This window comes from Equus asinus, chromosome 21 (assembly GCF_041296235.1).
Source record: "Equus asinus isolate D_3611 breed Donkey chromosome 21, EquAss-T2T_v2, whole genome shotgun sequence".
In the NCBI taxonomy this organism is placed as follows: Eukaryota; Metazoa; Chordata; class Mammalia; order Perissodactyla; family Equidae; genus Equus; species Equus asinus.
In genome coordinates, this window is record NC_091810.1 from 11,122,028 (window position 1) to 11,146,706 (window position 24,679).

Consider the following 24,679-nt stretch of genomic DNA (forward strand, 5'->3'; position numbering starts at 1 on the left):
GGATAGGATTATGGGTGTGTTTTGTTTTCTTTTTTGTAATTAACTGTATTTTCTGTTGTTCTACATTGGCCTGAACATTTTTTTCAGTAGCGCCCGGGCTCGATGCCTGCCGCAAGCAGAATGCCCGTGGTGGTGCAGCCCTCTACAGCTGGGCCTCCCTTCCCAGGGGCCGTCCGGCCCTGTGGCTGGCCCCATGGCAGGGTCTGGATCTCCTCAAATAGAGAGCTTTTCCCGCCTGCTAAGCAGGGCAGTGATGGGGATGTAGCTGACTGAAAATGCGGGGTTGGGAGAGGGACACGGCAGGGCCAAAGCCTGCCAACGGATCCCCAGGCCATGGGGGAGGACGGCGGCAGGCGGGTCTCAGTTGTCCATCGTGCACACAACAACCACGGCACCGAATGTCTGCCACGTGCAGTCGCCATTTTAGAGGCTGGAGATCCAGCACTGAGCCAAACGGAGGGAGAGCCTCTCCCAGGAGCTTGGAGACCCATAAAGGAGACAGATGAGATAGCATCAATGATCCAAGGGGGTGTTGATCTAGGAGAAAAAGGAGGGGGGCCAGGAGCACCAGGAGTGGGGGATGCCGTGTCCCTTGAGGACAGGATGCACCTGAGCCCCCACTTGCCGGGGGTCCCCACACCCCGACAAGGCAGCTGCCCACATCTCCCTGGTCCAGAACCAACACAGCCAAATCCAGGTTGCTTTTAAGGAAAAACACTTCCACTTCATACCTGATAACCTGCCTCATTAAATTTAATGGGCTGGTTATTCCTGTTAACTAAACATCAACTAATTATGAAAAACATATTTGCTGAAGTTTGACTATGGAACAGATAAACAATTACATGGTTATTCAGCCTCAAAACACACGCAGTAATGAAGTGGAGCACACACTGCAGCAGGGAGGGCTGGGGAGCACTGGAATTCGGAGAGCCCCCCGCTTCCTTCCTGAGCTTCGTGGGTCTCAAGAACGTCAGTGTCCTGGAGAGCTGGGGTCTGGGCAGACGGAAGTCAGACAGGACCCCGGTAGCACCAGGGACAGAACCCTAGCTCAAACGGGCTTGAGCAAAAAGAGTGTGTTGGCTTACGTGATTGAAGAGTCCAGAGGAAGCCTCAGGCATGGCTGGAGCTAAGGGCTTAAACGCAGCACCCAGGACCTGGCCTCTCTCCGGCATCTCTTGGCTCTGTTCTCTGTCGCTTTCATTCACAGGCTCCATCCAGGAAGTGCTGCAGGATTCCCTCCATGTCAACAGTTTCTCTTTCCCTCCAGCTCCAGCTCCAGCGTGGGGCTTACTACCAGGTAAGAAATTGCTCTTGAGCTAACAAAGTGATATCAGGAACCTCTCAAAGGAGGCCAATAAACATGAAAAAATGCTGTACATCCTTATGACTCATCAGGGAAACGCAAAGCAAAACACAGAGAAATAAGCTCTGTACACCCATCTGATGGCAAAACTACAAGGACAGACAACGTGAGGTGCTGGCGAGCGTGAGCATCCCTGGGGCCCGCCTCCCCCGCTGCCAGGAGGGTAGCATGATCAGACTACTTTGGAAAATGGTTGGGCTGTTTCTTATAGAGTTAAACAGCCACTCTGACACAGCGAGTTTACTCCTGGGTAGATACCCAAGAGAATGAATATGCGCATCGCCTGAATGGCATGGAGAGGAATGTTCACACAACTTTATTCATAACAGCCAGGGAGTTGGAACGACCCAAATGTCCATGGACAGTAGAACGGGTCAATTGTAGTTTATTCATACGACAAAATACTAGCTAGCCATGGAAAAGAACAAGCAGAACTCCCCATATGACTCAGATGAATCGCACATCTCGTGGAGTGAGAGAAGCCGGGTAGAGAAGAGTCCACACTTGTGTTAGCTTTCTAACAACTTAGCACAAACCTCGCAACTTGCAACCACACACCACATCTTTCACACGTGCATGTGTCAGGATCCCTGGCTCAGCTGAGCTGGGCCCCCGCTCAGGGTCTCACAAGGCTGCAGCCGCGTTGCGGCCGGGCTGGGCTCCTCTCCAAGGCTCACCCAGCCGTTGGCAGAACTCATTGCCTTGTGGCTGTGGGATGGAGGCCACCGGCCATCCCCTGCCGTGTGGCTCTCACAGGCCCGCCCTCAGCAGGGTGCTCACTTCTTCAGAGCCAGCAAGGGAATCTCTTATGTGACCAATGGAATCACGAGAGAGACCTCGCCTCACCTTTACCCTGTCCTGTGGGGTAGAAGCAAGTCACACACTTGAGGGGAGGGGTCGTCCACAGGTGTGACTCGCTGGGGCACTCCGGGTGTCTGCCACAGTGCTGGATGATTCCGTGTATGTGAAGTCAAGAGGGAGAGGGAGGTATCTTGAGGTAGCTCTCGTGGAAGATCTCCAAAAATCTGTTGGTAAGAGAAAAGAAAAAAGAAAAAAACAAAGGAGGCTCAGAGTAGGGTGTATAGTTTATATCTTTGGAGAAAACAGAGAGGCAAGAATATCCATAGGCATCTGCATTTGCCTGTGACAGTATCCACTGCCTCCGCCAGGACACAGGGAACTTGGTGACTGGTTTGCTCCCCGGCAGTGAGCTGGGGCCCAGCCAGAGGGAGACTGACAGTCCATTGTTCATCCTTTTGTACACTGCTTGGGTTTTTTCACCATGACCATATATTTTAACAATTAAAAGGCTTATTTTCATTGTGAAAAAAAAAAAAAGGGCAGACATCTTGGAAGGTAAAGGCTCTGCAGGTGGCAGCAGCCCCTCCTTCCCCTCACCTCAGAGCGTGCAGTAGAGAGGTGAGGGGTCCCCACGTGACTCCAATAGGTCCAGTGAGCTGCCAGTGCAGTCTTGGCCAACAGGCAGGAAGAGCACACCTGAGAATGCACGCAGAGGAAGGCAGAGCCGAGAAAAAGATACCCGATGACATTATTGGGCCCCTGGTTTCAGCCTTGCCTGAAGCCAGGTGTCCTTGGACCTTTCAGAGAAGCAAGTCAGTGGATGTTGCTTTGGATGAAGCAAAGCTAGGTTTTTGTCAAGGCTGGTCCTACCCATTGCTTACATCTGATGTCTAGTCTGATTGGCCGTTAAACACTTTGAATGTCACCCCTGGTGTTTGTCCCTTGAACCACAAAAGCCCTGCCTGCCCTGGAGGGTTTCCAGTGAGCGGGGCTGCAGTCTGGTGGTGTGTGTCCTGGTCCCAGCCCCTCACTCACCCTGCTTGGCTGGTATCCAGGATGGTGGACTGCATGGCTGGCCACGCCCTTGCCCACGGAGGACACAGCGGGGGCTGGTCTCCTCCACTTTCCATACCTTCCCTGCCAGGCATCCGCGACACGTCTGCTTCTGACCTGGAGGAGACACAGGCCCAGAAACGCAGTGACATCAGTGTGGCCCAGGGCTGCTCCTGACCAGGCACGTGGGCAGGTGCTTCAGCATGCCTTCCCTGAAGAGGAGGAGCCCGTCCTGGGGCTGCCGGGTAAGGTCAGCAGGGTAACCTCATGGGCACAGAGGCAACAAGCATCCTGTACAAAGCTTATGGTGAGTTAGGGAAATCACGGATTCCCTATGACTTCCCTTTTCACCTCCACTCCTGCCCTTGAACCTGACCACATCTGCAGGGCAGGGGTGCACAGCCACTGAGAGGGGCATGTGGGGCTGGGCCAGGCCAGGAGTTTCAGACAGAGCTCTCTGGAGATGGCTCTGGGATGGCATGGCTGGGAGAGGGCGGCAGCCAGCTGGCGTCACCCTCAGACACTGTGGGGCAGAGACTAGCCTTCCCAGCTGCACCCTCCGAATGAGATAATAAACGGTTGCTGCTTTAAGCCATTCAATTTTAGGGTGACCTGTTACAAAGCAAATACATCCCACGAACCTTGCAGCATGTCCACCTTGTATACTTGTTGTAAGAAAGATGAGGTCCCTGGCCTCTGGGCCTTCCTTTCCAGGGGGATGGGTAATAAATGGCTTAGAAAATGTCAGGAGGATTAGGGGCACTGTTCCCCCGGGTGCATCGCACGACAGGGGATCAGGAGTTTCTCTGAAGGAGAGATGAGCTGTGAGGCCTGGGGAACAAGGAGACGAGATCCGGAGACGGAGGGCGGGGCATCCCCAGGATTCCTGAGGTGAGGTCTGCTAATGGGGACGTCCTGCGGCCCGTGAGCTCTGTGCGGGCCGGGGCAGGACCATCCTGCTGGCCATCCTGCCCCAGCCCCAGGGCCAAGGGGCACGCTCTGCTTCGAGAGGCAGGGCAGGCAGCAGAGCTGGGCCCGCGTCAAAGCAACAGCAGAGGCGTTTTTTTAACTTTTCATTTTGGAAATAATTATAATCTACAATAATGATAGCTTCACAGGAAGTTGGAAAGACAGCACAGTGAGGTCCTGCGTACCTTCTCCTAGTCTCCCCTGTTGGGAACATCTTACGTAACTACAGAACAACTTCTAGCTATTGAAACCAGGACACTGACAGGGACGCAATGTGAGTGTCCAGTTCTGTGTCCTTTATTACACGAGTAGATTCACATAGCCATCGCTGTGATCAAGACACAGAACTGTCCCTCCCTCACGCTGCCCGTTACAGCCTCACTCCCCTCCCCCCACCATCCCTCACCCCTGGCAACCACGAATCTGTTCTCCATCTCTATAGTTTTGTCATTCGAAAATGTTATATATAAATGGAATCATACGATTTGCATTTTCTGTAATTATTGCTATGTTAGGGCTTAAGTCTGCCATTTTATTTTTTGTTTTTTTTTTTCTTTCTGTTTTCTTTTTCCCGCCTCCCTGTGGATTGCTTGAACACACTCTAGGATTCCATTTCAGCTTATCTGTAGTGTTTCTGAGTGTATCTGTTCGCACAGATTTGTAGTAGTTGCTCTAAGAATTATACTCCACATAGGTGCTTACTTCAGTCTCCTGGCTTTTACCAGTTTGGGTGACATGTAGAAATCCTTCCTCTCTTTACATCCTTTACCCTCCCCCATTTATAGTCTAATTATCTGAGCTCTTCTAACTACCCCGAGATATCAGACAGTGGTATCATTTTTGCTTTAATCATCAGTGTAATTTGGAAAGCTTCAGGGGAGACTCAGCCCATTGTTCTTTCCCCCCTTCCGATGCCCCCAGGTTCCTTCTTGGGTTGCTTCCTCTCTGTGTAGAGCGCTGCCTTGAGCTGCCCTTCCAGGGCAGGGCTGCTGGCGACAGGGTCTCTTGCTTTTCCCTTATGTGAGAATGCCTTGTCTTCCCCACATTCCTGAAAGGTATTTTCACAAGTTACAGAATCCATGGTTGACAGATCCTTTCTTTTCAGCCCTTAACACGTCGTTCCACTTTCTCTCGGTCTCCATGGTTTCTAATGAGAAACCTTCGTTGTACAAAATGCTTTCCCTTGTTGGTAAGGCACGTTTCTCTGTCACTACTTTCAAGGATTTTTGTCTTCAGTTTTCGAAGTTTGACGATGATGTGTCTTGGCATGGATTTCTTTGGGTTTATACCATTTGGGATTCATTCAGCTCCTTGAATCTGTAGGTTTATGTCTTTTGCCAAAATTGGGAACTTTTCACCTATTATTTGACTACTTCTCAGTCCCAACCTCTTTGCACCTGTCCTTCTGGGACTTCAATGACACAATGTTAGATCTTTTGTTACATCCCACAGGTTCCTGAAGCGCTACTCTTTTTTTCTAGTCTATTCTTTCTCTGTTTTTTGGACTGGGAAATTTCTATTGTTCTATCTTCAAGTTCACTGATTCTTTCCTCTCTCTCCTCTGTTCTGCTGTGGAGCCATTGTTTGTGCTTTTTATTCTGATTATTGTATTTATAAAACAAATTCTGAGATATCCATTTGGTCCTTCTTTCTTACTTTGATGTCCTTGCTGATACTTAGTATATTTTCATTTGATTCGAGCACATTCATAATTGCTCACTGAAGCACCTTTTATGATTGCTGCCTTAAAATCTTTGTCAGATAATCCCAACATCTGTGTCACCTCAGTGTTGGCATCTGCTGACTGTAGATTCTCAAGCAAGCTGAGAGTTCCCTAGTGCTTCCTATGATGAGTGACTTCTGACTGGGTCCTGCACATTTGGAGTATTGTGTACTGAGCCCCTGGGTTGTATCTCAACCTTTGGTTTCACAGCTGGCCTCCTCTGACCCTGCACGGGTGGGCAAAGAGGGCATTGCCTCATTACTGTTAGGTGGGAGGCAGGTCCCACATCCCTGCTTCAGCCCAGGGATTTTTAATGAAACAAGAAAACCTGGACTGCTTCCCTGATCCTAGGCGGTCTGATTCTTGGGGCCATGGGGTGCAAGGGTCACTATGCCCTACAGAGAGGGTAGCAAGGATGGATTTTCCAGAGGCCACAGCCCTTGAGAGGACTCCCATCCTTGGGATATAATCGGTGACCTGGCTGTGAGTCTCAGGGTGACAAGCACTCACTATGTGCCTCCTGGGTGTGGTGTGTGCTGTGGGAGCCAGACTGAGCCAGAGATTGCAAACTAGAGGCCTGCTGGCAAGGCTATTCTCACTGGTGGGTCTTGTTCACTCAACACTTACTCAATAGTCTGTCCATGCTTTCCACAGAGCAGGTGCTCTCAAGCTCACAGCTGGCTCCAGCTGTCACCAGCTCCTAGATTCAGCCTGCCACACTATTTACATTCATCACCTACCTGGCCCCTGAAGTCATCTGAGTTTGCAGCCACAGAATGAGGTGATGCTGAGCCCCTCCAGTGCTCTTGGGGAGTATCTGTGGAGTGGTGGGGGGCTCTGCTACTGTATCTTCTGTGCAATGCAGTATTGACAGTGACCTGGTTGCATCACCAAGGCCAGAGAAGGGCTGGTGACAGACCTGAGCCCAGACTGGTCACAGCTGGCACAGAGAGGGACAGGAAGCCTGAGGAGGGCTTGTGAGTGGGGAGGGGGGTTCCTGAAGGAGGGGGCTGGGAGCTTGGGCCTTGAAAGATGAAACATGGAGGTGGGGCACTGCTGGTCAAGGGCACAGCATGGGGAATGAACTGAGGCTTGAAGGCATCTTTGGGGCAAAAATCTCAGGGTGGCAAGAACACTGGGCCCACTGGAGAGAAGCAGCCTAGCAGGTGCTGGCCTGCTGGCCTGTGGGCCCTGAACACCTTGCTGGTCCCACAGCCAGACCTGCTTGTTTCGATAACAGCACCTAGATTTTCTTTGGGAGAACTACTGCCCAATGCCACCCCCGGCTCTGAAGAGGTCCCTGATCCCAGCCCACCACTGTCACATTCTACACCCTGGCCACGGTGACTGGTTTGAGGGGACACGGTCCAGCCCGCTTCACTGAGACTCCATTCAGGGAATTTTCCTGGACCTAATGAGAAAGAAGTGCCTGGAACTCCCGAAGCCACCATGCACAGGAGGCCCAAGCGTGTGTGAACCAAGCTAGTGGCCAGCAGAGCCCACAGGTGGGGAGAGAGTGCCAGGGCTGGAGGGCCATGACCAGACATGCTCACATGCTGCTCACCTGAGCCATACTTGGCCTTTGGAGCTTCAGCTCAGCTGATTTCTGTTGCCTGCAACCAACAGCACCTGACTCATAAGGGCAGGGTGTGGGAGGAGGCCAAGCTTGGGTCTTAGCAGTCTTCCCTTCAGAATGTCCACACCTGGGCTGAGCCCCTCTCCTCCTGCTTGGGAGGACCAGGCCAAAGGCATAGAGTGTGGCGGTGTCTCTGTGCACACCCCTCCACTGGCCTCACGTTGTCTCTGGCTCCTGGACAGGCCTCCCCACATCCATGCTGGACCCCCAAACCTCTCTCCACCCAGTGGCCAGAGTGGGCTTCCTAGAATGCAACAGGAACTGTGGCTCACTCCTGTGCCCACAGTAGCCGCCAGTGGACTGAGCTGACACACCCATCCCACAGGGAGAACGATGAGCCAAGATGACCCACGGTGCTGCACGCACAGGCCAGCCCAGGGCAAGTGCCCACCTACCGCCAAGGAGCCCCAGGAAGCACCTTCTCTGTGCCTGAGCCCAGTGTGCATGCATGTGCATGTATGCGCGTGCATGTGTGTATGCGTGTGTGTTCATGTGTGCACAGACTATGGGGTTGGAGGTGTTCATGTGTTGAAGGAAGCCCCCGGAGGGTTTGAGCAGGGAAGGGTCCCTACTCTCTCTCCTCTCTCCGATTCCTCTGGGCCACAGGGTGGAGAGCTGAGTGGGGAGGGGCTGAGTGGGAGCTGGTGACCAGGCAGGGTCCCCACATCCTTGGGGCAGGAGGTGATAGGAGTGGGGAGGTGAGAAAAGGATGAGTTGGAAATATTTGGTTCCAACATGGGGGTGAGGGACAGACAGGAGTCAAGGTGACTCTGGCTCTGAGCCCGGCGACCATCACCCAGGGAGCTGGGGTGCCCAGGACCCTCTCTGCTCCTCCCCCCGGCCTCCTCCTCTCCCCGCAGTGGTGGGGGCCTGCCTCCAGGAGGGAAGATGGCACCCATGAGTTTTTTGCACATAGCTCTGAGTCACCAAAATGCAGAAGCGGCCCCTGGAGCTGCTAGTGGGAACTTCGGCAGGGACTGAAAGAGGACCCTCCTCCCAAACATCCCCCACTGGAGCCCTGTTCCCAGGAGTGGCTCCACATCGGCCAACAATCTCCCCAGCCCTCTCAAACTGCCTCGGCAAGCAGAAGCGAACGCCGCAGAGGAAACCCAGAGAGGAAGCACCCCAGCAGCCCTGCTGACTCATCTCCCCATGATGGGGGGCAGCGCCAGCACTGGTGAGGAGACACACATACATGCACATGGGAGCTCCCAGCTCAACCTAGCAGGGTTCCCCCGGGACAGGCCGGGGCTCCAGAGTACGGGACGCACCACGCTGGGCTCATCATAGCAACAGTTACTTACCAATTTCTCTCCAACAAACTGCCAGTTGGGGTCTCCTCTCCACATTGCCTATTGGATTGTTGCCTTTTCCTGATTGATTCTGGGAAGTTCCTTCTATGTCCTGGATATGCATCTTTTGTCAAGTATATATGCATTGCTAATATATTTCCCTAAATCCTGGCTTGTCTTCCTATCTCTTTCATAACTTTTAATGAACAAAAATAACTAATTTTAAGGTGGTCAAAATGATCCATATTTTCCTTTATTTATTTTGACATATTGTTGAAGAAGTGCTTCCCTAACTCATGGTCATAAAGATAACCTGCTTTATTGTCTTATAAAGACTTGCTGTTTTCCTCAACATGCTCCAGTCCAGGCCCCCCTGGAACTGACGGTCGCGCACCATGCTCAAGCGTCAATCAGACTTCCGTCTTGAAAGGACCTTGCTGCTGCCAGAAAGGTGATGCGAGCAGGAGCAGGGCCTGCAGCAGGGTTGCACGAGCCCTGGAGGGGAGGAAGAGTGTCCAGGAGGCCACTGGGCTTCCTGCTTGGGCAGCCGTGGGATGTGAGGGTGCCAGGTTAACTGTGACCTTGGCCACCACCCAGAGCCCAGTGGCCCTCCTGAGCTTCCCCCAGAGACAGCTGGAAATAGGGGCAGACCCTAAAGAGAGGCCCCAGCTCTTGGGGACTGTTGTGCACAGAGTGAGAAGGGCCTTGAGTGGCGCCTCCCTCAGTGGCCCCCTGGAGGGTAGGTGGCAAAGGAGCCGGCAGAGAGGTGGGGACAGCCCTTGAGCCCACCCAGAATGAGCACAGATGGGCATTTTCTCAGGCCCTTGTGCCTCCTCCCTGGAGCTCTGTCAGGCAGTCTCCGACGCCCAGTCCACGGATGAGGGAGCAAGGCTCTGAGGGCAGATGGGGCTCACTGTACGTTAACCAGCCAGGGTCCGCACCCAGGGGCACGTGGCACAGAAGTCCATGAGGAAGGAAGGACCTCGGGCCTTGTTGGGGGGGGGGGCGCGGTAGGGGGTGTCTGTGTGTGTGTGCTCACGCACGTGCATGCACACACATGCAATGTAGCAGAGTGGTTGAGTTGGGACCACAGACTATGAAGCTAGACTGCCAGGGTAGGCCTCTCAGCTCTGCCACCTACCAGTTGGGTTAACTTGGGCAAGTCACTTCCCCTCTTTAAAACATAAAATGTAAAATGTAGCAGATCCCTGTGTAGAGTCAACACCATATTAGCACTTGTTCAATAAAATAGTAAATAGGAGCTTTGAAAAAGATGCTCCCCCTCATTCAGGGACGTGCAAATTAAAACCATTATGCAAAGCCAGTGTGTACCACCAGACTGCCAGAAACTCAAGAGTGCAGTACCAAGTGTGGGTGAGGAAGGGGCTGCCTGGACCCTCCGCCTGACGGCTGGGAGTGCAAACTGGGGCCATCGCTTGAGAAAACTGTTTTTCAGTATCCAGGAAGCTCAGCATGACATCCTCCCCAGCGACCCTGCAATCCGCACGTCTAACGCACCCAAGCGCCTGCACAAGATGTCCGTCACAGCCCGACCCGCAGTGGCCCACACGGGGGCAAGGGTGATCAGCACCACGTGCGGCCTCTACAAAGCAGAGGAACAAACTGTCAGCGCCGGCCCGCTGGCCCTCAGGCCGGAAGATCGCATCGCTGCGACCTCCCGAGGCAGCACCGCAAAGCAGCCAGCCGCTCCGGGAGACAGTTAGACACAGTCGAACCCAGAGGAAAAGAGGAAAAGTTTAACTCAGAAACTAGGATGGGGCTGTGTGAGAGGACGGAGGGGACAAGACGGGAGGGACCCCTTGGCCAGGTCTAAGTTCCTTACCCTGGACTGTGCGGCTTTCCTTTTCTGTAGGGATGACAGCCAGGTTCTCACAGCAAAAACCCCTCCAACGGCTCTCGCTGCTCGTCCCCACCCCTCACCCTCCCACTACAAGGCTTTCTTGTCCTTGGGGTTCTATTATTGTGCGCTTCTGTCGCCTCCCCTCACCTGGGCCTTGTGCTTTCCGCGGGGAGCCCTTGCCATGCCCCACCTTCGGGGTGGCTCTCAGAACGCGCAAGCCCGCCGTATGGGCAAGTCACAGGGCGACTGTCCTCCGCCCCGCCGCTGGGCCGTGGGGCCGGCGCGCTCAGTGGGCAGCCTCGGCCCCTTGCCCCACTCGGCGCACCTGGTGCAACCCGGCCCCGCAGTGCCCCGCCCCCTGGCCCCGCGAACCCAACCCTGTGTCCCTCTGCACCCCCAGCCTCCCCGAACCGGCGTCTCCGCACCACCTGCGCCCCCGACACACACGAGTCCCCCCGCCCCGCGCCCCCCGCACACCGGTCTCCCGCTCCCTTCGGCCCCCGCACACCTGGGTCCCCACGACCCCGCACCCCGTCCCTGCACTCCTTTGCCCACTGGTCCTCCGTCCTGGGACCCCCGGGTCCGCGTCCCGCCACGCCAGCACCTGGGGGGGGTCGAAGTCTCCCCAAAGGCAGCGTCCCCATCAGTTAACGCAGTTGCTGCAGGGGTGTCGCGCGGGTCGGCCGACAGGAGGCGCAGTGGGGCTCACCGCCAGGGCGCCCACCCACCAGCAGATGCGCTCCGAGGCCACGGACCGGGGACCCACGGCTCTGCATGACCCCGGGCACGGGGCTCTCCGTCCTCCGGCCTCAGTTTACGCTTCCTGAATGGAGTTTGCGCTCCCAGCCCGGACTCACGCAGGCAGGGCCATGCCCCTAGGACACGGGCCCAGGGCCGCCCGGGCGTGGGTTCCTGGGACGCCCCGCCCGGGCCCCGCACCTCCCAATTAAGGCGGGCGCTGCATCGCCCTTTGAACGCGCGCGGTGGGCCCGGCCGACGCGCGGCGCGGGACAGAGCGCCCTCTGGAGGCCGCCGCCGGCCCCGCCCCCCGCCCCGCCCCCGGCCCCGGGCGGCGCATGCGCGCGGCGCACGGCTCCGCGGGCGGCGAGAGCGAGGCCGGTCCGCATCCGCGCGGCGCTCGGCGCCCCATTCATGCTGGGCAGCGGCGGCGCGGCCACGCAGCGGAGCCCGGGCGCGGCGGCCTCGGCCTGGGCGGCCTGCGCGGCTTCGGCGGCCCCGCGGCGGGGAGGGCGGCGGCGGCGCGGGCGGCGGGGCGCGGCGATGGCCGGCGGCGGAGCGCGCCCCGGGGCAGCCCGTGAGTAGGGGCGCAACTTTCCCCGCGGCGGGCCGGGCGGGGGTCGGGCCCGGGCGGGCGGAGGGCGCGCCGGGGGGGCGCCCTGGGCGGCCTCGGCGGGTCGCAGGGCTCGGGCCGGGCGGCGGGCAGTGCGCGGGGACTGCGGCGCGCGTGTCCGCGGGTCCGCGTGTCCCTGCGGCTCCGGCCCGGCCCCCGCGTGTGTCCGGGCGCGGCCGCGACGCCGGCGGCGAGCTCTCCGTGTCCCCTCCCGGCCGGGTCGGACCGGCCCTGGCCCCGCGCCGCCGGCCCGCCCGCCAGCTTCGGGGCAGCGCTCCAGGCGGCGCGGGGGCCGGGGGCCGGCGCTGCCCCCTCCTCCGAGGCGGGAGAGAAAGTTTGCGGCGGCCCCGCCGGGAGGGCCCTGCGGATGCCCAGGCCGAGCCCGGGGCTGGAGCGCGGACCTCTGGCGGGGCCGGGCTGGGCAGGCCGGGGCCGGCTGCGCGGCCGCCTGGGCAGGGCCGCGGGGGCCGGAGCAGGTCGTGCGGGCTGCGCCCTCGCCGGCTCTCAGGGCGCCGGGTGGAAGTTGGAGCCGCTTCCTCGGAACCCACGCCCGCCCCCGCCCCTCTGGCCCGCGGTGCGGGGAGGTGGGCGCTGTGTCCTCCCCGGGCCCGCCGGGCCGCGCGCCCAGCCTGGGAGGGGGTGGTGCGGGTGCCCACGGGAGGCCGCCCTCCTCGCCCGGGCCTCCTCGGCCTCCCCCTCGCGGGGCCTCTCCAGGGTCAGCCGGCTTTCCTCCGAGGCTTCCGATTGCTTCCTGGACAGTCCTGGGCCTGGTGTGCGGCATAGCTGGAGGCGGCGGGGCTGACTCGGGAAAGGGGGAGCGGGGCTCCAGGGGGGCCCTGCTTGCTGCGAGATCCCAGATGCAGCCGGGAAATGGGGTGAGAGGGGCTCCACTGGCTGCTGAGAGCTTGGAGCTGATCCTGGCTCATCTGTGGGGTGCGGGGGCCACGCCCCTTGAAAGAAAGGAGTGTGTGTGTGTTGGGGGTTCTGTGGACCGGGCCTCTGCCCCCTGCGCCTGGCGTCCGCGGCTTATGGCTGCTCCGCCTCCTGTGCTGAGACCGGTTTTCTGGATCTGTGCGGGGGTGGGGCTCAACCTTTGCCCCTCTGGCCCTCCGGAGCACGCCCCAGGTCCCCGCGGCTCCCTGCTGCTTTGGGGTGTGCAGGAGAGACCAGGCGCTGCGCCAGGCAGCCGCGACTCTGCCTGGCCCTTGAGGAGCGCCCAGGGCAGTGCCAGAGGCAGAGGCGAAAGCCAGCGACTCCCTTCAGGGCCAGGCTGCCGGTCAGCCTGGGAGAGTGGCCTAGAGAAGCCCAGGAAGAGTGGTTCCGGCAGAGGGGACAGCACAGGCGGAGGTCTGGCGGGCCACTGTGTGGCTGAGGGGTGTGCTTGGGGCCGGGGACAAATGAGGTGCGCAGGTGGACAAAGCCGGCATCCCTTTGCTGGGCTCCTGCGGCCCCCTGGTCATTGCCTTTGTGTTTTGGTCCCCCCAGGAAGGTGTTGTGTCTAGAACTGCTGGTCAGGAGGAGGAGGCACCTTGGGGGTAAGGCCCAAGTGGTGGGTGCTTTTTTCTGAGGAGCAGGACTCCAGTGCCCCCAGATCCGGGTCCCTTAGAACTCATTCGGGGGGAGGGCAGGGCAGCTTGCGCAGGATCACCTGCCAGGGCCTCTGTTGGGGGAGGGAGGATGACAGGGGCAGCCCTCTGCCCAGGTTGCTGATGGGGGACCACTGGGCAGGATGACATTGTCTTCTCTGTCCCCCCCCCCCACCCGCCCCAAACTGTCTGAGCCCCAGAAGGATCCAGAGCTGGAGGACGTGGGGACTGGCCTCTCCCTCTGTGAAGAGGGCTCTGAGGGCCTTTGTTTCTCAGGCTAAGGAGGAGTGGTGGTGGCGGCCGGGGCCCTGGAGAGGGAAGGGGACGTTGCTGCCTCCATGCTCTGCTGGACAGCTGAGCCCATCCTGTGCAAGAGTGGAGCCCACTGTGCCTTGGCCCCGTCTGTTTCTGTATTGGCCTCTGTCTCCTTGGCTAACCCCAGTCGGCACACCTGACACCAGTTCAGCTTCTCCCTCCCCAGTCTGACTGTGACTGTCCCCCGGCACAGCCCACTGCCCGTGCGGGAAGCTGCAGTCGCTCCCATAGCCCTCTCCACATGGTCCAGCAGGTTCCACTCCCAGGCCTTTTGTCTTGCTGCTCTGCCACCCAGGATGCCCCCTCTCCCGCCAGCTCAGTGTGTCTGGTCTTTCTAGAACAGGTGGAAAGGCCCCCTGGAGGAGCCCCCCAGACCACAGTGGCCACTTCTGCTCCCCTTCCAGCTGCAGAGCGCAGCGTCTGTTAGTATGCCTCCCCAGCCCAGCATGGTCCCCCTGCCCCCAGGCCTGGCTCTGGAGTAAATGCCTTCTTCCTGAGCACACCAGAGGTCCGTGGGAGTCCAGCCCAGCAGGTCGGTTGGCCGTCCAGGTCTGTGTAGGAGCGTGGGATTCCGTCCCTGCCGAGACTGGCTGGGTGACCTTGGGTCTATCTGAGCCTTGGGCCCCATATCTCTAAGATGAGGGAAGTGACCCAGATGTCTTCAGTGACCCTTGTGAGATGGTGGCCATGAGGGACCAGCCTGGGCACAGGATCCCCCTTTCCTGGCTAGCAGCCCCGTGCCCCTCGGCCGGTCCCTCCCCGGCAGGCTCTCTTAGGGGGAGGAGGAGTGGGCCCAGGGCCAGGCTGGAGTTTGGATGGTCGCTTCTTCAGCCGGGTGCCTCCTGTTTAATGTGAGAAGCGGGGCCTGTGACTGCATTAAGCTGTGTGTAATTACCCGGAGGAGGGGAGCCCGCCCCTGGTAATTGCAGGCCTCTTTGAACTGGGGATGGGGAGGGGTTCGTGTTTTCTTTGGAGGTCACATGCCCTCAGCTTGCAGTCCAGGCCCTGCTCCAGTGTGAGGAGCCTCTTCTCTGGCTCCCAGTGTGTCTTGGGCTCCTGAGCTGGGGGCAGGGGTGGTGGGCTGGGGCCTCCTCTGCCGACCGCCAGCAGAGGTGCCTGTCAGCCGTAGTTCCTGGGGCGATGTCTGGGTGGAGCTCCTCAAGGAAAGGCAGCTGACAGCCTGCTGGGGGGCCCTGCAGGGCAGCACGGCCTGGTTTTCTTGCTGTGGGATGCTAACTAAAGCTCCTCGCTTTCTGAGCCTCAGTTTCCCCACCTGAGCAGCGGATTTAGGCCTTCACTGGGCAGAGGGTGTGTAGGGAGTGAGAACAAGGTAAGGGAGCAGGTCTTGCTCTGCCCAGGACCCATTCATTCATTCACAAGTATTGGGTCCTGGGGTCAGCTTTGGGGGTACAGTGGCAAACCACAGCCAGGCCCTCCTCCCGTGGAAGAGCGTCTGGGTACGATAAGTAGCAAAACCATTAGCAGGTCCTGTGCTGCGAATTAAAATGGGGTAAGTGATTGAGAGGAGCGGCTGCTGCCTTCAGCCAGCATGATGGCAGATGTAGTTGAGACCCAGGCAGGGGTGAGGCAGGGAGGGAAGAGCGTCCCAGTAGAGGAGATAGCAGGTCCAAAGGTGCTGTAGGGGCAGACATGGGGGCCCAGAGGCCGACTCGTCTTGTCTGGCAGCCAGCTGCCTTGTGGGTAGCTGCCAACCTGGACTGGGCAGAAGGCACCCATTTTTTGGGCCTCAGCTTCCCCTCCTGTAAAATGGGGCCACTGAGCTATACGTGGGGCATTGTCTAGGAGCAAAGGGTGTGTGCAGCCTCCGCTGGCGCCTGCCTGCAGTCGGGGCTCAGCATGCCTGTGGTCAGTCTCTAGCCAGGAGTGGGGTGAGAGGCCCTAGCCCATCTGGCAGAGCCAGGGCGGGGTCCCTGCTAGCCCTGAGAGGTCCTCCTGCTGACGGCATCTTCCCTCTTTCACCCATGAGAGGGGCTGTCGTCATCCCCATTGACAGATGGAGAGACTGAGGCTGGGAAAGAGGCACTACCCCATCAGGCTGCATGGCTACAGAACAGCAGAGTCTCGATTTAACCCAGTGCCTGACTGCCAACTTCTGGGCTGCGGGGCATGAGACTTTTCCAGAGGAAAGGGGGCCACGGCAGGGTTTGGGGGAGCCGATGACCTCATGTGCAGTTGAGAAAAGTGGCCCAGGCTACTTCAGAGTCAGGGCTGTAGCTGGACGTGAGTGGAGGGGCTGAGTGGAGGGGCCGAGTGCTACGGTCGTCTGCGTGGGAGGGGGCGGGCAGTGCGGGGCAGGTTTGCAGGTGAGACTGATGGGTCTTGGTGGTGAGCGTGACCAGGGAAGTGAGGGTGAGGGTCGGGGGAGATGCTGGGGCCTGTACGAGGGCGACCGTGCAGGGAGCTTGTCGGGGAGGAGTGGGCCTGCAGGTGGAGGTGAGCCTCTGGGTGGGGGTGGAGGTGCCAGCGGCTGGGGAGAGAGGGCCAGTGCTGTGCTGCTGAGCCCCTCCCCTTTGGAGGAATTCCTCTTTCCTTGGAGTTGAGTCGAGGGGAGCTAAGAGCCTGGGAGGGCCAGTGCTGCAGTCAGAGTCGGGGGTGGGGGCACCGGTTGGCTGGAGGTGGGGATGGTGGGTGAGAGGTGCACACAGCTTGGCTTCTGGATCATTCCTCAGAGTGCAGGGCTTGAGGTCTGGCGAGGGAATGGGCCACTGTCAGCCAGTGAGTGGTCCCAGGGCCAAGGTGACCCAGACTGCCTTCTGCCTGCGCTGAGGATTGCTGCTTGGGGGCTGTGGGCCTACGTGTCCTCGTTGGTCGTGGGGGTGGTGCCTGTAGGAGGCCTGTCCAGGGCCTGTGAGGGAGCACGAACCCCAGAACCTCAAGCAGAGAGGTGGTCACCCACGCTGGGAGCTCGGAGCCGTGGACTCTTGCTCCCTAGGGCATGGGGACATGGCTCTGAGTCAGAAGGTGGTGGCCTCTGGATTGGGTCAGTTGGACTCCAAAGTCTAGACCCTGACCCCGTCATCTTCCTCCTTGTTCCTGGGTGCATTTCTCTCTTTTCCCTGCAATGGCGGTCCTTCTTACTGATGCAGCGCATCTGGTGGCTGGGCAGGGGTCCTGTGCTGCCCGTGGTGGTTATGGGCTTGTTTGTTTTGTGACCCCTGCTGCGCCGCTTGCTGCTGTTAGGGCTTCAGGCCCAGGAGGTGCCATCTTGGCACCTCTGGCTTCTCCTCGAGGGTTAGTCACGCCCCTGCAAGTGGGACGTCCCAGCACGGCGTGGGCACACAGAGCTCAGGCGACAGCGCAGGTGTGTGTGGCGGGTGTGTGCTCTCCTGCGGGTGAGTGCTGTGCTCATGTTTGTACGCTCTGTCTGTGCGTTCTCCTCGCAGGGCTGCGGCTCCCAGCCCCGTGATGCACGTCCCTGCAGGACCTGAGTGCCTAGGCCCGAGGCCCCCGCCCGCCATGCCGCTGCCTCGTCTGAGCCCACGGGCATTACTGATGCTGCTGCTGCTGCTGGGGAGTGCACAGGCAGCGGTGGCAGGTGTGCCCGGGGCAGCCGGGGTTCTGCGGCCCACCTTCCGCACCTTTGCTGCCAGTGACTGGGGCCTCACGCACCTGGTGGTCCATGAGCAGACGGGCGAGGTGTACGTGGGTGCGGTGAACCGCATCTACAAGCTGTCGGGGAACCTGACGCTGCTGCGGGCCCACGTGACGGGCCCTGTGGAGGACAACGAGAAGTGCTACCCGCCCCCCAGCGTGCAGTCATGCCCGCATGGCCTGGGCAGCACCGACAACGTCAACAAGCTGCTGCTCCTGGACTACGCGGCCAACCGCCTGCTGGCCTGCGGCAGTGCCTCCCAGGGCATCTGCCAGTTCCTGCGGCTGGACGACCTCTTCAAGCTGGGCGAGCCGCACCACCGCAAGGAGCACTACCTGTCGAGCGTGCGTGAGGCGGGCAGCATGGCGGGCGTGCTGATCGCCGGGCCGCCGGGCCAGGGCCAGGCCAAGCTCTTCGTGGGCACGCCCATCGACGGCAAGTCGGAGTACTTCCCCACGCTGTCCAGCCGCCGGCTCATGGCCAATGAGGAGGATGCCGACATGTTTGGCTTTGTGTACCAGGACGAGTTTGTGTCGTCGCAGCTCAAGATCCCCTCGGACACGCTGTCCAAGTTCCCGGCCTTCGACATCTACTACGTTTACAGCTTCCGCAGTGAGCAGTTTGTCTACTACCTCACCCTGCAGCTGGACACGCAGCTGACCTCGCCCGATGCCGCCGGCGAGCACTTCTTCACCTCCAAGATCGTGCGGCTGTGCGTGGATGACCCCAAGTTCTACTCCTATGTCGAGTTCCCCATTGGCTGCGAGCAGGCAGGCGTGGAGTACCGCCTGGTGCAGGACGCCTACCTGAGCCGGCCCGGCCGCACCCTGGCCCGCCAGCTGGGCCTGGCCGAGGACGAGGACGTTCTGTTCACCGTGTTCGCGCAGGGCCAGAAGAACCGCGTGAAGCCGCCCAAGGAGTCCGTGCTGTGCCTCTTCACACTCAGGGCTGTCAAGGAGAAGATCAAGGAGCGCATCCAGTCCTGCTACCGTGGGGAGGGCAAGCTCTCACTGCCCTGGCTGCTCAACAAGGAGCTGGGCTGCATCAACTCGGTGAGTGGGCACACCCTGGGGCCTCCCTGTTCTCATCTGAAACAGTAACAACAATGCTGAGTGCGTGCCCGTGTGGTGCTTGTCCTGTGCTAGGTGCCACCATTGGCCCCATCTCCCAGATTGTCGGGGTTGCACTGGGGCCTCAGCCTCTGAGCCTGCTCCCAGTCCAGGCTGTTTTACTTCTTTAGAAGATGGGGTGGCAGGACCGTGTCCTCTACTGTGGCCCTTGGAGCACTGACCACATGCCGGGCACTATTCTGGATGCTTGTGGCCCCTGTCTTGTCCCCATTTTATAGACAAGGCTCAGAGAGGTGAGATGACTTGCCCAGGGTCGCACAGCCAGTAAGAGGCAGAGCTGGGGCCTGGCCACATTCGGGTGGACCCTAGACACTGTCCCCCAACATGCCCCTGGCAAGCAGCTCTGCTCACACTTCCCTAGGCATCTGTGTGCCTGCCCTCTGGGCCTCTCTGCCCTTGCCTGGCAGTGGGAGCTGATGAGACCAGGCCTGACATTGGGTGGCCTGAGTGCAGGGGTGCTGGGTGCTCAGTAGCCGGCAGCTGGAGCATCATCTGTAGGTCCTGATGAGGCTGGCCTGGGCCAGCTGCTTTTCGGGGAGCATCTCATGCACACCCCCAGGTGTTAGGAAACCTTGTTTTTTCAAGGAAGACCCCCCAGCTCAGAGGGGTAAGGGATGGCAGGGTCACCCAGGTCGGGGTCCTCCAGAGCCAGGCCTCAGCTCTTGCTGCTGGGACTCACAGGGTGGCCCAGGGAAAGCCCATCCCTTCAGTTTCCCCACCTCTGTACTGGGAGTGATACTGGCAGAGTGGGACAGCAAGGGTCCCTTTGGCCCTTCTTTCTCAAGTCTGCCACTTTCGTGTGGCTGGGGCCCATCATGACAGGGCCATCCTTCACATCGAGGGCATGGGTGCGCTAGGCCAATGCATTGTCTGTCCTTCCCTTGGCCTAGCAAGGAAGGCGTTTTATCTCTGTCGTACAGATGGGGAAACTGAGGCTTAGAGGGGAGGGCCTGCTGAGGTCACACTGTGTGGTCCGCCTGCCCTGTGCCCTGGCTGGGCCGCCCCTCCCTGGTGTTGCTCCCCCTCGTGCCTCTCATGCCCTGTGCCCTCTTCCTCACAGGCCCTGGGGCCCCGCCAGGACCCTCCGGCCCAGCCCCGACCTGGTCTCCCTCACCCTTCTCCCCCCTCCTGGCTCCAAGCCCTGGTGGCCTTGCCTCCCCTGTTCTTCCCTCTCCCCCTGCAAACCTCAGACCCCCAGCTGCTGCAGGGTGTCCCCTTCCATCCACCCAGATCCTGCCTCGTCTGCCCTGCCTTCCGTCGGCCCTGCAGTGGAGCAGCCCCCAGCTTTTCCAGAACCTCACAGCATCGATCGCTCCCTGTATCATTGGGCACCTCCTCAAAGCCGGGCCCCTCCCTGTGTCTTTTAGGGGTGACCCCCGTCTACTGTCCTGAATGAACTCTCCCTGTGCCCCTCAGTGCCTCTGGCAGCTGCCCTCCCACTGCAGGCTGTTCCTTCCCCTCTCTGTGGCCGTTACTCATGCAGTGGGCCATGCCCCCAAGTTGGCGGCTCCCCCTCCCTGGCCTTCCCCCAGGTAGCCTCCTTGCTGACCACCCTCCCCCCCCGCCAAGGTAGGGTGAAGGGCATAGATGAGAAATGGGGCCTGCCTGGGCCTCAGCCACCTCGAGGAGCCTTGGTTTCTTGGTCTGTGGGATGGGCCTGGGGATCCCTGATCCCGTAGATCTGAACTGGCTGCGCCCTGAGCTACAGCTGGCTCCTCTGTGGCTGCGTGCTTGCCTCTGAGGCCCCTCTGTGGGCCCCTGCTCCTCCAGCGCCACCCCCCAGTCAGAGGGCCTGGCCAGTCCTGGCTGCAGGCTCCCTGCCCTCAGGGAGAAGGTGCTCGGGGCAGGCAGGACGGGCCTAGGGTCTCATCCTTTTCCTTCCCACAGCCCCTGCAGATTGACGACGACTTCTGCGGGCAGGACTTTAACCAGCCTCTAGGGGGCACGATCACCATTGAGGGCAGACCCCTGTTTGTGGACAAGGACGACGGGCTGACGGCCGTGGCTGCCTACGACTACCAGGGCCGCACTGTGGTGTTTGCTGGCACGCGCAGTGGCCGCATCCGCAAGGTCAGGCCCCCCGGGAGGTAAAGGGGGATGGAGCCTGGGACTGGGAGGGGGGCCGCCCCAGTGCTAGGCCCAGTGGCTGCAAGGGGCTCGGGCTGTCCACAGTTCCTTGGTGGGTCCCAGTTCCCCACTGCCTCCCTTTGCCTGCCCCTGCCATGAGGCTGCTTCCACGTCTGGGGCGTGTAAAGGCCCCACTGGGTGTGTGGGGTCTGAGGGTAAGTCGGGGCTTGCAAGGGCCTGGCCACCCTGCCATCCCCCTGGGGCGGGCCCCGCTCTCCAAGGGCGCAGAGACCTCCTGGGAAGGCTGTGTGTGGGTGTTGGGGGCAGGGCACAGCTGCGTGGCCCCCTCCCCTCCTGGGATCCAGTGTCTGCTGAGGCAGCACTTTGCCAGGGCGGCCTGGTGGCTGGCCCCCCGCCCTGCATGGAGGCAGCAAGGCCAAGGGCAGGCCAAGGGTAATACCCCCCATGACCCCCACTGGCTGCTGTGAGAGGAGTATGGCGACCACAGAGTGCCGAGAGACCAGCTCTGGCCTCTGTGGGCTCCTTGGGAGGGGTGGGGACGCCGTGAAGCAGGCCTGTCTGTTGACAGCCAGTGTTGCTGCGTGGAGCGGGTACGAAACTGGGTTGGGGGTGCTTCCTGGAGGGCAGGCCGAGGGCAGCCACCTCGTGGATCAGGCCTGACTTGGTGGGTAGTTGGGGACAAAACCAGGGTAGGGCTGACCCGCTGTGGAGGAAGTTCCCGAGTGACTGTAGAGTGTGGGGGTGCCTGGGAGCCCCAGGGAGTCGGGGCAGGGCCTAATGGATGGAATAACAACTGTCCCGAGGCCTGGTGCTGACACAGCTCCCTGCTGGCTTGCGCCCGTGGGTGGGACTGGGCCTGCGCCAGCGAGGGCCTTGCCTGCTCTCAGCCCCTGGGCTGGGCTTTGCTGGGGGCGGTCTCCCCATCTCTGCCATGGTGGGTGCCCTGGGAATTGTGTCCCACCACTTGCTGGCTCTGTGATCTCTGGGGAGGGACCCCCCCACCCTGCCCCCAAGCCTCAACTTTCCCATCCATGAAATGAGCCTGATGTGTGGGTTCTGGGCTCTGGTGACTGTGGGGCAGCCTGGGGTGGGGGTGCTGTGGGGTTCTGCTCACAGTGGCTGTGAGGAGGGCCTGCTCAACTCAGGCGTTCCGCTGGCCAGTGGGGACAGGTGGCAGGCCAGCTCAGACCCCCGCTGCCATCCCTGGGCAAGCCTTGTGCCCTTAGAGCCCCAGTCCCTGGCATGATCCACCCTCTGCGGCCCTGGTACTAGGGTGACTGCCTGGGGCCCTGGTCTCAGGCCCCCAGCCCAGCATGCACTTCCTCTTCCTGCCTTCCTTCCAGAGAGGGCGCATGTGGCTGGGCGGCAGGGGAAGGAGCCCGCAGAACCCCCAGTGGGTGTGTATCTGGTGGCTTGTGCCTGGCGGGGCCTGTGCTTCTGTAGCAAGAACCTCCCCCTGGGGCAGGGGCCGTGGGGTGAAGCTGGCTTGGAGACGTCCTGTAGGGTGCCCCAGAGTCTATCACCCGGCAGGAGGCTGGGCTCCTAGGGCTGGGAGTGGCCCTTTTGATGCCTGGGGGGCTGGCAGGCAGCTGGCCGAGGCGCCATCTGTGCCCACAGGCCACCCTGTGAGGCTGGGAGAACAGGTTGGCACAGCCCTGTCTCCCGCCACCTCCCTGCCTCCCAGCCTCACTCCCCCGCCCTGCCCCAGGGCCACTGTCTGGGTGGGGCTTTGTGAGTCCAGTTGGTCCTGCTCTTCTGCCTCCCTGTCCCAGTCCCACAGAGGAGAAACTGAGGCCTGGAGTGTAGACCTTCAGTTGGGCCTGGGCCCATCCATGAGCAGAGGCGGCCTTGGTCTTGGCTTGGGGAAGCTACAGTCAGAGGTCCCCCTCTCCTCTCTTCTCCCTCCCCCGTCCTCCTCTCCCCACCCCTGCCTCCCAGAGCCCGTCCTGGGCACTGGCTCCCTCCACCCCTGGTACATCCGGCCCGGGCACCATGCACTGTGCATGAGTGGACAGTGCCCTTTGTGGGTGTGTGGGTCAGCAGTGCCCAGGGGCTGCCAGCCTAGTGGCGGCAGAGCCCGAGAGTTGTGGAATGAAATCTGTGTTGGTGTTGAGGCTCTCCCAGAGAGGTGGGTCCCGCCTTGCTCCCCACCCACCCCCGGAACCACTTCCCCCTACATCCACTGGCCTGAGTTGAGGGCCCCGGGAAGCTGTCTTGTGCTTGCTCACCTCCAGTGGCTGATCTTTCATGCTCCAATCTCCTACAAATGACCAAGCCAGGGCAGTGCCTAGTGAAGTCTGCAGCTGGCCACCTAGCCTCTCCGAGCCTCGATTTCTCTGAGCCCAGTGTGAGGAAGGACGAGAGGATGCCCCAGAGCCTGACGCACCTGCTCCCATCAGGATGCACAGTGGGCACTCACGTGTGGTGGTGTCTCACAAGTCCTCACAACGACCCTGTCATTCGTTTGACAGATGGGGAAACTGAGGCATGTGCCCAGGGTTACTGGCTCCAGGGTCCTCGCTCACACCTGCAGCCTCCATTGCTTTTCTGTGGGTCCCTGGAGGAGAGGACATGGGGGCCCTACTTCAGTGACCCCCTCCGTCTTTGAAGAAGCCTGGGCTCTGGGGCAGCCCCTCCTCCAGGAGCCCCTGCCCCCCCCTTGAGCTACCAGCCTGCAGGAGTCTTTCTGTCCACAGCCCAGGGCATCAGCCAGTGGCTGCCCTGGGACCAGACCTGGCTCCAGCTCCCTCAGGGCCCACTCCTCCCGCCCTTCCTGCTCCCCGTTTCCTAGGACTTGTGGTGCCCTTGAGCCCCCAGTCCCACCACAGGGCATGTCTGCGGCAGAACAGGGGTCTGAGGGTCCTGACCCTCAGCTGGGGTTCCAGTCCCCCTCGGCCCACCCTGGCCCCGTAGACTCCCGCAGGTCCCCACACTAGGCCTCCAGCCTTGAACCACGTGGAGGACACCTGCCTCCCGCTGGCACCTGCCTCTGCTTGGCTGGGGCCTGGCGTGCGGTAGCGGAGTTCCCTCTCCCGCCTGTTCTACCCGCCGCACCATGTTGTCCTGACCCAGCCAGGGAGGGGGTGGCCACGGTCCAGGAGCTGGAGTTGGGGCAGGCAGGGCACGGCGTGCCTTCTGGTCAGCCCGGCACTGTGCCCCTCCCTGTAGGCCTGCCCAGCACCCTCTCCTCCAGGCCCCCTCTCAGCTTTAAATGCAGGCCCTTCCCACCCTTGACTGGCCCAGGCCAGGCCCTGCCTTTTGGGCAAACTGCATGCTGTCTGCTGCCTTCTGTCCTCACCTCGTGCAGGAGCCTGGGCCTGGGGGACCCCCACCCACCGCCCCACTCAGGGGCAGGCCTGCTGTGCTGACACACCCCTGTGTTCCCCAGGCCTGGCTCTTCCTGGGCTTTAAAAAGTGACTGGGGAGATCCGGGGACGCGGCTGGCCCCAGGCCAGGCCCCGCCAAACGTGGTGTAAAATTGTAACCAATTAACTTAAGACCTGCCAACTTCAGCTGCTCAGGGCTGGCTGGGGGTGTCTCCTGACCCCTATCCTCCTAGGCTGAGCCCCCGCCCTCAGAGCCCCAGCCCTGCATGTGCCTGCCATGGCCTCTGGGGACCCCTGGGCCCTGGCAGGAGTTCTCAAGGGCAACTTCTGGTTTGAGAGCTCTAGACTCAGCCCAGGTGGCCGTGGTGGGTGTGGGGAGAGCAGGCCCTGGACTCCAGCCAGCAGGGCCCACCCTGACTCCCCCTTTCTCAAAGCCAGGAGAGGGGCAGGCCCTGCCCCCTGGTCCCAGTGAGGCGTGGCCCTGCACTGGTCCTGTCCCTCTTGCAGGGCCCCGGGGCTGGGCTGAGGGATGGGGCTCCGCCCTGTGCAAGCACAGCCCTGCCTGCTCT

The 24,679-nt window shown here is 60.5% G+C and overlaps 1 protein-coding gene and 1 long non-coding RNA gene across 6 annotated transcripts in view; one reads left to right on the forward strand and one right to left on the reverse strand.

Moving 5' to 3' along the window:
* Positions 1 to 35: 35 nt before the first annotated feature.
* LOC139041432 (uncharacterized) lies at positions 36 to 11,701 on the reverse strand. Of its 5 annotated transcripts, XR_011496586.1 has the most exons (6): positions 11,306 to 11,607; positions 3,203 to 3,337; positions 2,765 to 2,863; positions 2,213 to 2,391; positions 1,089 to 1,293; positions 36 to 537 (listed from the first exon to the last, which is right to left on the reverse strand). It is a non-coding gene; the product is annotated as an uncharacterized lncRNA (long non-coding RNA). The 5 variants fall into 5 exon arrangements; XR_011496585.1 differs by lacking the exon at positions 36 to 537 and having other exon boundaries at positions 731 to 1,293; positions 11,306 to 11,689; XR_011496588.1 differs by lacking the exon at positions 36 to 537 and having other exon boundaries at positions 731 to 1,293; positions 11,210 to 11,600.
* Positions 11,702 to 11,762: 61 nt separating this feature from the next.
* PLXNA1 (plexin A1) overlaps positions 11,763 to 24,679 on the forward strand; it is a 54,557-nt gene continuing 41,640 nt past the window's right edge. Inside the window, exons 1-3 of the mRNA XM_070493334.1 lie at positions 11,763 to 12,016; positions 17,358 to 18,618; positions 20,584 to 20,766. Coding sequence (XP_070349435.1) covers positions 11,778 to 12,016; positions 17,358 to 18,618; positions 20,584 to 20,766 — 1,683 coding nt within the window. The 5' untranslated portion in view covers positions 11,763 to 11,777. The remainder of the gene's footprint in view (positions 12,017 to 17,357; positions 18,619 to 20,583; positions 20,767 to 24,679) is intronic.